Source organism: Littorina saxatilis, linkage group LG3, assembly GCF_037325665.1.
Source record: "Littorina saxatilis isolate snail1 linkage group LG3, US_GU_Lsax_2.0, whole genome shotgun sequence".
NCBI classification, from domain to species: domain Eukaryota; kingdom Metazoa; phylum Mollusca; class Gastropoda; order Littorinimorpha; family Littorinidae; genus Littorina; species Littorina saxatilis.
The window spans coordinates 62,307,208-62,320,153 of record NC_090247.1 but is presented as its reverse complement, the minus strand read 5'-3'; the positions used below and the strand labels follow the sequence as shown (position 1 = coordinate 62,320,153).

Genomic DNA, 12,946 nt, shown 5'->3' with positions numbered 1-12,946 from the left:
CAATAACCACAGACATAAAACGAACATTTTATGAACTAATTATTAATTTATTTAGTCAAGCACAGCATTTTGTTACATTACAAATTATTTCCATTTCGACGGGAGCTGTGGCGGGGTGGTAAGACGTCGGCCTCTTAATCGGAAGGTCGAGGGTTCGAATCCCGGCCGCTGTCGCCTGGTGGGTTAAGTGTGGAGATTTTTCCGATCTCCCAGGTCAACTTATGTGCAGACCTGCTAGTGGCTTATCCCCCTTCGTGTGTACACGCAAGCACAAGACCAAGTGCGCACGGAAAAGATCCTGTAATCCATGTCAGAGTTCGGTGGGTTATAGAAACACGAAAATACCCAGCATGCTTCCTCCAAAAGCGGCGTATGGCTGCCTAAATGGCGGGGTAAAAATGGTCATACATGTAAAAGCCGTGGGAGTTTCACCCCATGAACGAACAAACAAACAAACACAGTAAAAAAACTGACAAAATTTAATACATGTTTCGTATTTCCTGTAACCAACGATCATTTTAACCCTTTAACTGAATTAAAGGACATTGGTCATACTATTTACAAGGCAGATTCTGAATCTGAGATTGTCTTTTTCGATTTTTGTTCCTCAATTTTTTTTTCTCTCGATTTTTTTTCTCAGGACAGGAATTTTTTTAAACTCTCAAATGTGTAGCTTTTCTCGGAAATCCTGAAATCCGAGAATTCCCATGCCTGTCTCACTCTCAGCCACTGTATTTTGCTTCCCTGTTTGAGTAACAAGCCGTAGTCCCACAAACCCACAATCATGAGCGAAGGCCAAAAAATGATTCGCAGCATTTTACATTCATACAGTCACTCTGGGTATGCCTGCCAGTCTTCCGAGCTTCCTGAAATATCAGGTTAACAACTAAACGTAACACAAAAACGAGAATATTACCGAGCTTGAAGCTCACTTTTGATGGGTCAGTATTAATTTAATACTATTGTCACTAGTGTGACAGAAGGTCTGCACAGCACACTCACACACAGCAATACAGCACACCGTCTTGTACCTCCTTCTGCCCTGCCGAAGTCGGGGTATCCTTTTTAATCCACCGAACATTAATATCCACAGCCATGTGTGTCTCCTGCCTCCGAACACACACGCCACAGAGCTCGACTCGATGTGCGCAGTTTCGTATAAAAATTATTTTCCAAATTTCCCCACTGTGTTTTATAAAATAATCATATTATGAAAGCACATACATTCTTATCTTAGTTATTATGTATTCATTGTTAGCAAACATCGGCATTATTCATGTTTTACTTTAAACGCAATCATTGTTATTTATAGATCACAGGCACTTGATGTAAGTAGGTCACACACGTGTAAATGTTGTGCCCAGTCCTTGTTTTTGTTTCTGTTATTATTTTAGTTAGCAGGTCTAGTTGAGCACGTATTAAGTATCATGTACCCACTACTAGTCATTGTGCATTTTAGTTAATGGACTGATGATGTCATTTGTATGGAGTCGACGCACGTGCGAGGATATGTATGTGTGGGAGGGGGGGGGGGGGGGGGGGCGCGGGAGATGGAAGCTTGCTGTATGTTATGTAATGTATATATTGTGTGTGATACGTGGAAATGTGATACTATTTATTTGCATGTATGATACAGGTACAAATGTGATAATTGTAGGCTTATACTAGTGATTACTGTGTGTGATACATGAAATGTGATATGAATGCTGTTTTTATATGTTATACTCTTATTTTCTCCCAAGCGCAAGACAAATTCTTCTATGAAAATTGAAGCCAATAAAATTTGAGTTGAGTTGAGTTGAGTTGAGTTCTCTCGAGTCTCATACATCAATTTCGCCGAACAGTTTTAGTCTCGGTCAAAAAGAGACACCTCAAGAAAACGCTGCTACCCAAATACTAATAAAATCACAAAAATACCTTCATGCAGTAGGTAAAAACAACGAGAATCGTCAGATGAACGATGAACTGCCTCCAACTTGTGTTAGCCATGCTTTCTGTGAGATGATCTTTTCACCGAAAACAACAAACTAATCACCAAAAACAGCCATAACATCCAAGACGGGTGGGGAGGGGGGGGGGGGGATGATGCTTCTACGTATAGTCAATTATCCTTTGTTATTTTAACATCATCCCGCTGATTTCACTTGGGTAAAGAGAGACGGACAGAGAAAGAGATAAAGAGAGTTTATTGAATGTCCACAAGAAAAGAGGTAAATTATACAGACCACCACCGCGGGTTAGGGGGAAGAATTTACCCGATGCTCCCCAGTAAGAGGCGACTAACGGATTCTGTTTCTCCTTTTACCCTTGTTCAGGGCCGGACCAAATGAGTTGTAAGGGGGGGGGGGGTCCTCCTTTTTTGGGGGGGGGGGCAAATCAGCGGGAAAAAAAACAAAAACAAAAAAACACTCAAAGCAAGGTACATGCTTTTTCCAGGGGTGGGGTTCCGGAACCCCTGGAACCCCCCCCCCCCCCCCCCCTCCGGGTCCGGCCCTGTTGTTATGTGTTTCTTGTATAGAATATAGTCAATGTTTGTAAAGATTTTAGTCAAGCAGTATGTAAGAAATGTTAAGTCCTTTAATACGGTACTGGAAACTTGCATTCTCCCACCGTACTTGAGGTAATATATTGTACTACGTTGCAAGCCCCTGGAGCAAATTTTTGATTAGTGCTTTTGTGAACAAGAAACAATTGACAAGTGGCTCTATCCCATCTTCCCCCTTTCCCCGTCGCGATATCAGTAACCCTTCGTGGTTGGAAACGACGTTAAACACCGTCAAATGAAGAAGAAAAGACCACCACCGTACGGAGGGGTTCGGCGAGCATTGCAGCAAAAAGAAGGAGGAACATTTTTCTCGGACTCTCCATGCAGACTTGGACTTGCGCAACATCCCATCAAGTGCCGAAATAATCACTACTTTTGTACAGTGTTTGATTGTGGGCAGTAATGGAAAGACAGATGCCAGACATCAACACGTTGTCTAGACTGGTCTATCGACTGACTGAGAAAATGATAATATGGTGATGAGGAGGGGGGAGGGGGGAGATAGAAAGATAAAAAGGCAAAGGAAGAATTAAGACGATTAACGCGTTTCTGACAAATGATTGTCAACATTTTTGACCATGTAAGTAGAGCATTGCTTTGTTCTGGACAGTCGCAGTGAAAAGATGAATACTGAGCGACGAAAAATTCTATTAATAGTATCGGGGGAAATCCCAACCCTGTTTTAACTTTGGTGATCTCCGATATGACGACACATGTAAACAAAATACTAATTTCACCGTGATGATATTAGCGATTATCACGGTTTTTACTAATATTTCTGGGAATTATTGTTTGCAAATGTGTTGTCATTTGTTTGTTACTTGTGTGGTTTGTATCATTGGTCCAACGAGTCAGTTGCACCAGCATATGTGGTCCAAATTCCCCGATGTGGCGGCGAAGTTGAAATGACTTTAATAATGAAATTTTTATTTTATGTTCCTGCTTTTGAATATGTTTATTTTTAATTCTTGATCTGTATGTGAGTTCGTCTAACCCGAGGCTCAAAACAAGTAACAGACATAATGTCCTTATTAATATTGCAAAACATATTTTGGCAATTTGCTAACGGGGTGCTTTGTTTCCGTCCAATTTACGACTATCTACACTGTTCTGCAATGATGAATAAACTTTGTTTATTTCTTTTATCAGAAGTGTGTATGGTCGTTTTATTTGCAAAGAGTTCGCAGTCCATGATCATTAAGACAGAGAGAGCCTGACTCGGAGAGAGAAAGAGGAGAGCCTGAGAGACTGACTGACTCGGCCGAGACTGACTGACCGTGGAGAGCGGAGAGAGAGACAGACTGAGACTGAGACTGAGAGAGACTGGGAGAGAGAGATGGAGATACGAAAGCTTCTTTACCGGAGCATTGGTTTTCCGCAGAAAAAAAATTATTCCGAGACCGGCGAAAGTAAATTCAACAATCTGATGCTGCAAAAAAAGATTCCAGTGACTCGGACTTCTAGAGTCTGCGGAAAAACTGTTTTGCTACAAAATAAACGATGTTGCGGCGGATGACGACAACATTCGGTTATTCCACGAATAAAGTAGTCTTTTCCGCAGCATTTTAGTTATTCCGCAGTACTCAGTCAGAAAAACCGAACATGTATTGTCATCATCCAAAGTCAGCAAATGAGCTGGTGCTATTAATAGAAATAGGAAATTTTCTAAAGCACGCTACGTGAAACTCAGCGCTGTCAGGCTTGACTTGACTATGGGGCTTAACGTCCTCTCAGGTAGCTGGGACCTATTTTGGGACATGATTTGGTTAAGCTGTCAGGTTGTGTCGTCACGTTTATTTGAGCCATCGCACATTTGATGAAATTGACCAGTCTACTCGAATTCGTGTCCAGTACAAACCAAACGACCGACCAGAGGACCGGTTACAGGAATCGCCAGCTGAGCCTCAGTGCTGTAAGTATAAATAATGCTATGTCAGGGAATGTTATAAACACAGATCATTATTAACATCGTCGATTTCTTCTCCCAACCTTTCTGAGTCAACGATGGAAAGAGCGACTGAAGTGAAGTGCACATCGACAAGCTGGTGAATATAACTTTTCATTCAGTGTTTGCTTTGTGAAAGAGTCTTTTTTACGTATCATCATCACCATCGTGTGCTTCATGCATGTCTGTGTCAGTGTGTGTGTGTGCCGTGTGTGTGTGTGTTTACGGTGTGTGTCTGTCTGTGTCAGTGTGTGTGTGTGCCGTGTGTGTGTGTGTTTACGGTGTGTGCCGTGTGTGTGTGTGTTTACGGTGTGTGTCTGTCTGTGTGCCGTGTGTGTGTGTGTATACTGTGTGTGTCAGTGTGTGTGTTTACGGTGTGTGTCTGTGTGTGCCGTGTGTGTGTGTGTTTACGGTGTGTGTCTGTCTGTGTCAGTGTGTGTGCCGTGTGTGTGTGTGTTTACGGTGTGTGTCAGTGTGTGTGCCGTGTGTGTGTGTGTTTACAGTGTGTGTGCCGTGTGTGTGTGTGTTTACGGTGTGTGTCTGTCTGTATCTGTGTCAGTGTGCCTGTGTGTAGAGAGCAATTTGGGTAAAACTACCAGGCAATCGACACAAAAATCAGGACAGGCACACACATATGACTTAGCAACTTTTACATACGAGGCCAGAATTAAAATCAACTATCTACCCAGAGCAGGTTGTGCCACACTACGGTATAACTGGCTTGCGTATATTATACGTACCCTAACGATTTGCCGGTTTATTTTGTTTAACCAAAATATCACATCATACACTGACAGATTGAGACAGTCAGTGTTCTTCCGAGACCGCGCCAGTTGAAGAAGGAGGAACCAATGTTCATCGATAAATCTTATGACACAACTTGTGTTATGCCATTTTTACTGATGCAGGTGTCAATCGCATGAGTGGTCGACAACGGGAGATTTTGCGTCGATTTTGAGGGGTATCATGACAAACAGCGCGGTATTTCAGCAATGACCTTGTGGATTGTTTTAAACTTTCATGATATTATGCCTTTACATACCAGACGTACGTCCTGTAAAATGTCGGATCATTACAGGTGATTGTTAAGACCTTACGACAGATTGACTGAATGTTTTGATATTATTCGACTTATGTTTATTGTGATTTCAAAACTTATCCTTTTTATGGACTTGTTACAGCTGAATTGTGCAACCTTCGAACTGCACACGTCGATAAGAGAGAAGTAACTGCCGAATCGTGACACTGAACAAGCGACTGGAGAGGCAAGCGTTACCAATTAAGGACATTGTGAATTACCTAGGCTTACTTTCTTCCTCATGACTAAAAACAACAACGGGAAAAAGGAATTTACGCGGAAAAAATTCGTGGACACAACGGGAATGCCTTTTGTGTAAAGATACCAGTATCATGTGCCTGCTTAGATCTCGCCTTGGGCAGCTGCTCAACGGTGCTTCGGAACTCATGGGGAAGCACCTCACAACAAACCGCCACCACGTTCATTCTCCTAGAGACATAAGGACACAGGTTTACTTTTCAGCGTTGATCTTTCGTGTCGTTTTGCATTGCTGTATGGAAAACGTTGTTCACCATGGAGATACGCGTTGTACTAAGCAGAGTTATAACATGACAGTGAATTATCATGTGATCATTATTTTCATCCTTTACGTTGCTCTGAGACTGAAACAGATTTGTATGTCCATGAACAAATGTGAGTCAGAAATGTGCAAAGCCAAGCGCTTTGAGCCAAACCCCGGGAACAAGGACCATGCTCTGGACAGTTTTGAGGAGACACCTTGCAAGTCTCAAAACAGACCTCCCAGTCCTGACCAAGCTGCGGATGAGCTCAATCTGGACCTGCGGGCTGATATTTCTGACGGACCCGGAGAAAGCGTTGAGCCTTCGAATAACAAATGTCGCCATCCAGTGCAACAATCGGAACCAACACGTCCTTCACTCCAACTTCACAAGACGACCGCAAGATCAGCACCAAGTCCACACCAGCAAACCGTTAGCCAGGAGATGGCATGCCAACCTGAAATACGTGATGCTGATTCAAAAGTGGATGAACCAAACAATGAAACTGCAAAATACGCCTACGACTTGCGACAAGCTTCTGGGTATCTTGCAGTCAAAAGTCTGACAGACAAATGCACAGTTCGAAAGACAAGAACTAAGGTGACTCATCTTTTCATTCAAGAATGTCTCCAGCAATGTCTTGCTCTCAATAGCGCACACGGGAATTCAATCACAGACAAGCAAAACATGAAATCTGAAGACGCAAGCGACATTGAAGCGCAGACAACTGAGGACAGCGTCATTCTCAAACAGCTGACGTCTGCACCTACCATGCGCTTTGCTCCGGGGGTCGAGCAAAAAGTCGCCACCTACATGGTGGAGGGGCCCGGAAAGCCGGTCAGTCTGCTGACCGCAGAGCATAACCGCCTGGCCAGCTTTGTGGACAACAAGAAGGTCCCTAAGTCTGGAGTGTGGGTCACCAGGTTGGCTGCAGCGGGGTTCTACTGTCCGGAGAAAAACACCTCCTTCGTCAGGTATGTACAGCATTAAGTTGGTACTCGGTCGATCAGGGTTTCTTTATTGTATGTTTGCTTGTTTGTTTTGTTTGGCAGTTTGTTTCTCTCTCTCTCTCTCTCTCTCTCTCTCTCTCTCTCTCTCTCTCTCTCTCTCTCTCTCTGTTAATGTGTGTGTTTACCTACACGTTTAAATGGGTCACTGAAGAATGTTCTTGAACTATTGCGTATGTAGGAAACATATTGAGATAAGCTATATTATCATGCTTGGCACTAAACCAAGCAATCAAGCGATCCAGGAAAGGGGAGTATAATGATAGGATTTAAGTAGAACACTTACAAGTTACATGTGTTTTTACATGTAAACGCCAGAGAACTTAATATGGGCTGTGTCATCTGTAAATCGAGATGTAGACTTGAGCCGTTATAGCACCACTCCTACATTTCGTATATATTACTAACGGCACGAATTCCCAAAGCGCTTCCATGCAGTCACGTGACTGAGTTCACAGCTTAAAGAGGCTTGAGCCGAATCTGTATTTTTGACGACCACTCCATAGTTTATAAAATATTCCCCTTGTGACAAAAAATACCACGTGTCAGGTATCAAATAATAAAATTCAAAAGATGCCGAAGTCGCTAAATCTTACAACTTCGAATTCTGCAGAGATTCTATACCTGTTGAAACTAGAATGTTGGATGTCAGCATGACGTTTAGAACAACGGGTATGTTAAAATATTGTCATATTCATATTTAAACTATCGTGTTGAAAATATTGAGTATTTTGTGAGCTCATTATGTGCTTGCAACCTCTGTACCGATCTGTGGTACAACATAACCTGGCCTGAAAATTCAGACCCATCTCACAAAATCGTGAAATGAAATCAAGGTTAACAACACTTTTTAACAGCCCAACATGACGTTAACTTTTGTGTCGACAGGTGTGCGTTCTGTGATGTTGACGTCAAGATTGAAGACTTGAGAGGGAGTGGAGACCCAATGGAGCTGCATCGACGGCGCTCCCCTTTCTGTTCCTTCGTGAAGGGCCAGTCTAGCAACGTCACTCTGGAGCTCCAGGGTCAGATTGCCGGCCTCAACGTCATCCACGGCTTCTTTGGAGACACCAGTCCACTAGATCAAGAACATTCATCGCGTGGAGTGAAGGACCAACACAAGGACACGCCCATCTCTGAACAGGCGCGCAGAAGAAGTGAATGTTTGCAGTCCTCAGCCTCAGCCAGGGGACACAGTTCAGGGGGAGGTGCAGCAAGGGTCCAATCTTCTTCAGCGCCACGCGTGTCCTCCGCATCATTACCGACATTGCCGACAAACCAGTCTCCTAGAGGTGTTAGCAGCCCGTCTTCCCCTTCCTCCATGCCAGCAGCGTCTAGTCATCGCTCTCGCACGCCGGTCAACAGCCTGCCTAGAGGGGAATCGAATGCTACAGGTAGAACTGCAGGAGTTGAAACAGCACCAACAGGACATCCCGCACAGTCTAGACATTCACCGGATCCAAATGTCACGGCTGGACATGCGGGGGTTGAAACAGCACGAAGAGGACACCTTGCACAAGCAGCCAGCTCACACGCGCAAGGATCCGTAACGCCAATGCAGCTGACAGAGTCAACCAGATCTCAGAACACCCACGTGACACAATCATCGCCGTCTTCAGGGCCAACCAGAGCACCGGCCACGGAACGCGCACTCCCGTTTCAAACAGCTCGGCCAGTCAATACACATCAACAAGAAACCAGTTCTTCAAGTCAGACATCGTCTGCCTCTGCATCACCACAAGCCTCTACCAACAACAGCGCCAGTCAATCAAACCCCAGAGAAGCTGTCGCTCATCCTGGCCCCGCCACTCAAGCCCCGCCCCCTTCTTCCACAGGAGAAGCAGAAAGACAGGTGGTGACCTACTCGCAGCTTGGGATCTACACACAGGAACCCAAGCGATTCGACTTTGCTATCGCCGCCACACGCGCTGGTTCCTTCACCGCCTGGCCCCACCCGGGCACGCACAGCCCTCACCACATGGCTGAGGCCGGCTTCTACTATGTCGGTAAGTTCTTCTACTCACATATACACTGCTCCACAAGTACATTGACGCGTAGATCTTATCCACTAGTAAATGACACGAGTGGTAGAGTTCGACTGGAGCGAAAATGAATCACTATTTTTGTGTATTATAAACTGAAAAAGACAGGAAAAAAACACACGCAAAACTTGTTCAATAGGGTAGCATCATTCTGTAAACTTGTTCAATAGGGTAGCATCTGTAAACTTGTTCAATAGGGTAGCATCTGTAAACTTGTTCAATAGGGTAGCATCTGTAAACTTGTTCAATAGGGTAGCATCTGTAAACTTGTTCAATAGGGTAGCATCTGTAAACTTGCATGTCACAGTTTCACCAAGAACACTTAAGTTTTCCAGCCAGAAAAAAAATGGGTATTAGGAGGTTTGATTCTGCGAGGACGATGATGATGATGATGATGATGATCTCTGCTTTTTCAGTTGATGACTACGTGCGAACTAATTGGATGTTATGGTGAAAAGTAACAAGAATTGCCTTGATAAGCTACCAGAATAACACAATTGTCTTATTGAAGGTTCATTCAACAACATGTTTATTCTGTGTGTAGGTCAAGATGACCTAGTTAGGTGTTTCTACTGTAAGGGAGGGCTCAAGTCGTGGGCGCCACACCTGCGACCTTGGGTGGAGCACGCGCGTTTCTTCCCGAAATGCTCCTTTGTAGGCCAGGTCAAAGGTCAGGACTTCGTTGACGTGGTGCAGGAGCTGAAAGAGAGACAGGAAACCGTGAGTTGTCTGAAATTGTGGGACGGGGCTTAACGTGAGGTACCACTGTACACGGCACCAAGCACATTTCCCCTTTTCTTACCTTTCTTATACAAAATATCTGTTCATAAACTTTGTAAATTTACGTTCATTTCAAGACTCATTAAGACTGACTTAATTTGTTCAAGATTCCCATCTATTCAAGGCCTTAATTTTTTTTACATTTTTGTTGTTGTTCTTAAAATGGGTTCCACTGAATGTCATCCTTTTCTCCCAATTGCTCTTAACCTACAGTCATTTCTTCTTCGCGTATTTCTTTTGAAACCCCCCGCAGGTTAGGGGGAGTCCCATATTGGTTGGGACGAGAAAGAATTTACCCGATGCTCCCCAGCATGTCGTAAGAGGCGACTAACGGATTCTGTTTCTGCTTTTACCCTTGTTAAGTGTTTCTTGTATAGAATATAGTCAATGTTTGTAAAGATTTTAGTCAAGCAGTATGTAAGAAATGTTAAGTCCTTTGTACTGGAAACTTGCATAATAACTTGGTAAGGTAATACATTGTACTACGTTGCAAGCCCCTGGAGCAAATTTTTGATTAGTGCTTTTGTGAACAAGAAACAATTGACAAGTGGCTCTATCCCATCTTCCCCCTTCCCCCGTCGCGATATAACCTTCGTGGTTGAAAACGACGTTAAACACCAAATAAAGAAAGAAAGAAAATTCTGTTGAAACTTAATTGCTCTCCTTCTTCTTTTCCCTGTCTACTTCTTCTCGTTTTATTCCTCTTCCTCCTCCTTCTTGACCTCATTTCACGGTGTTTGGTTAGCTTTGACCTCCCATCATCCCCATGACATTTTAAATTGTTTTACTCTCTTTAAAACTCTTTAATGACTTGCTTTTGTAAGAGATTCCTTGTCCTGCCGTTCGTCTATCTTTCCTCTTTTTGTTCTTTCTCTTTTTGTGTGTGTTTATTATTTACTGTTTCACTTGTTTTATATGCTTCGCTTTCGTTGCTACTTTCAGCAATCTCTTCTTCTTCTTCGTACGACGGTTGTGTCAGACTCGGAATCTGGAGGATGCCATGAACATGGACGTTCTTTCCAGGTCCTCCAGTGCTCCCCACATTTTGGTCCTCAGATCTGTTGGGTCAGGCCATGTCTGGATTCGCAGTTGGTCGAGGAGGGGACATGCTTGGAGAACATGTTCTGGAGTCTGATCTCCCTCTCACTTTCAGCAATGAATTGTAAGTTGAATTGTATATTTCAGATTTCAGCCGAGCAGGTGGAAGAAGAACTGACAGCACGGCAGCGAGACACCCAAGCACGTTCAACACTGCCTCCACCAGAGGGCGCAGCGGGCGGAGTCTCAGCGGCGGTGGGCGGGGCGGACGAAAACACTGACGTCACGCAACTCGCCAAAGTTGCTGATGGTAAGGATGGATGTCATTGTTTGATCAAAATATGCTAAAGGCCCTAATTCTGTCCAATTCCAGCCGTTTTCTGAGGTTCTGATTATATCCCATTATGTAAGGACAGCCTCAAAAGGATTTACCAAAGGGATTTTCACTATTCGTACAAAGCTACTACATGTACTACAGGGGCGGATCCAGGGGTTTTTTCCGGGGTTTCCGGACCCCCCCCCCCCCCCCCCCCCAGCCTAAAAATAAATAGATAAATGAAAAATTAAAAAAAACTGATGCTCAGATTGCACCAGATTGCTCCATTTTCCTTGATTTTCATCAACATTTTTTCTAAGAGAAGTTTGGAAACCCCCCCTTGAAAAGGATGTGATCCGCCCCTGTACTCTATAATTTGTATGGTCTGACATTATTTGTGTCACTAAAACAAGTCCGCGACGAGGGGAGTCAACGCTACACCAGACCCCACTCAGCCGATGCGTGATGCTTTGAATAAAAACAATTATAATTATTCTGGTAATAATACCCACAATTCTTGCGGGTGTTTTTGTAAAAATTCCTTTCGTTAATTTAAAAACACACGTCAGAGTATGTTTCAAGAATACGCAGAAGAGTACGTTTCACGAACACACACTAGAGTACGTTTCATGAACACACACTAGAGTACGTTTCACGAACACACACTAGAGTGTGCATTCAAGAAACTCCTCTTTTGCCCTCTGCATTGATCACCTTGACAACAGTTTAGGCACACAAAAAATAGTCTGTTTACGGTCACATAGGCCAAAAAAAATAGGGTCGGTAGATCGGGGTTTTTTTTTCTCCCAAAAACCATATTTTTAAGTTATTTTGCCAAAAAAAAAGACGGGGGGAGAGGGGCTCAAAGTGTCTTGGCAAAATGGCGGAACCTTGGCCGCTGCTGAGAAGTTGTGATGGTAGTGTGTGTGTGTGTGTGTGTTTCAGATTTGGAAAATGAGAACAAGGAGATCTTGGATGCAAGAATCTGCAAGATTTGTCAAATAAACGACGTCAGCATATTGTTTCTGCCGTGTGGCCATCTTGTTTCCTGTGCTCAGTGCGCACCCGCTTTGCGCACCTGCGCAGTATGTCGTCAGCGGGTCAAAGGTCGTGTCAGAGTAATCGAGAAATGAAAAGAAGTGCTGAGGAAAGTAGTGATCGTCATAAAAGCTAGAATTTCTATTGCACTCAGTTATCAAGAGAGTGAAGACAAAGGACGGAAAGAAACTACATGTAACAGACAAACTACATGTAACAGATAAACTACATGTAACAGACAAACTACATGTAACAGATAAACTACATGTAACAGACAAACTACATGTAACAGACAAACTACATGTAACAGACAAACTACATGTAACAGATAAACTACATGTAACAGACAAACTACATGTAACAGATAAACTACATGTAACAGACAAACTACATGTAACAGATAAACTACATGTAACAGACAAACTACATGTAACAGACAAACTACATGTAACAGACAAACTACATGTAACAGACAAACTACATGTAACAGACAAACTACATGTAACAGACAAACTACATGTAACAGACAAACTACATGTAACAGATAAACTACATGTAACAGACAAACTACATGTAACAGATAAACTACATGTAACAGACAAACTACATGTAACAGACAAACTACATGTAACAGACAAACTACATGTAACAGACAAA

The 12,946-nt window shown here is 43.3% G+C and overlaps 1 protein-coding gene across 2 annotated transcripts; it reads left to right on the top strand.

The window, feature by feature from the left end:
* The first annotated feature begins 4,299 nt into the window (after positions 1–4,299).
* Positions 4,300–12,672, top strand: LOC138962883 (uncharacterized). Of its 2 annotated transcripts, none has more exons than XM_070334851.1 (6): positions 4,300–4,457; positions 5,672–7,042; positions 7,964–9,081; positions 9,662–9,837; positions 11,083–11,245; positions 12,197–12,672. In XM_070334851.1, exons 2-6 carry the CDS (start codon positions 5,901–5,903, stop codon positions 12,382–12,384), a joined length of 2,787 nt encoding a protein of 928 aa, XP_070190952.1. In that variant the 5' UTR covers positions 4,300–4,457; positions 5,672–5,900; the 3' UTR covers positions 12,385–12,672. The 2 variants fall into 2 exon arrangements, with proteins under 2 accessions (XP_070190952.1, XP_070190951.1); XM_070334850.1 differs by having other exon boundaries at positions 4,302–4,590.
* Positions 12,673–12,946: the final 274 nt, after the last annotated feature.

Excerpts from the sequence above, each read along its gene's own strand:
- LOC138962883 (XM_070334851.1), top strand. The coding sequence starts at position 5,901 with ATGTGCCTGCTTAGATCTCGCCTTGGGCAGCTGCTCAACGGTGCTTCG. Across the intron at positions 7,043-7,963 it reads AAAAACACCTCCTTCGTCAG|GTGTGCGTTCTGTGATGTTG; the intron begins GTATGTACAGCA and ends TTGTGTCGACAG. Across the intron at positions 9,082-9,661 it reads GGCCGGCTTCTACTATGTCG|GTCAAGATGACCTAGTTAGG; the intron begins GTAAGTTCTTCT and ends TTCTGTGTGTAG.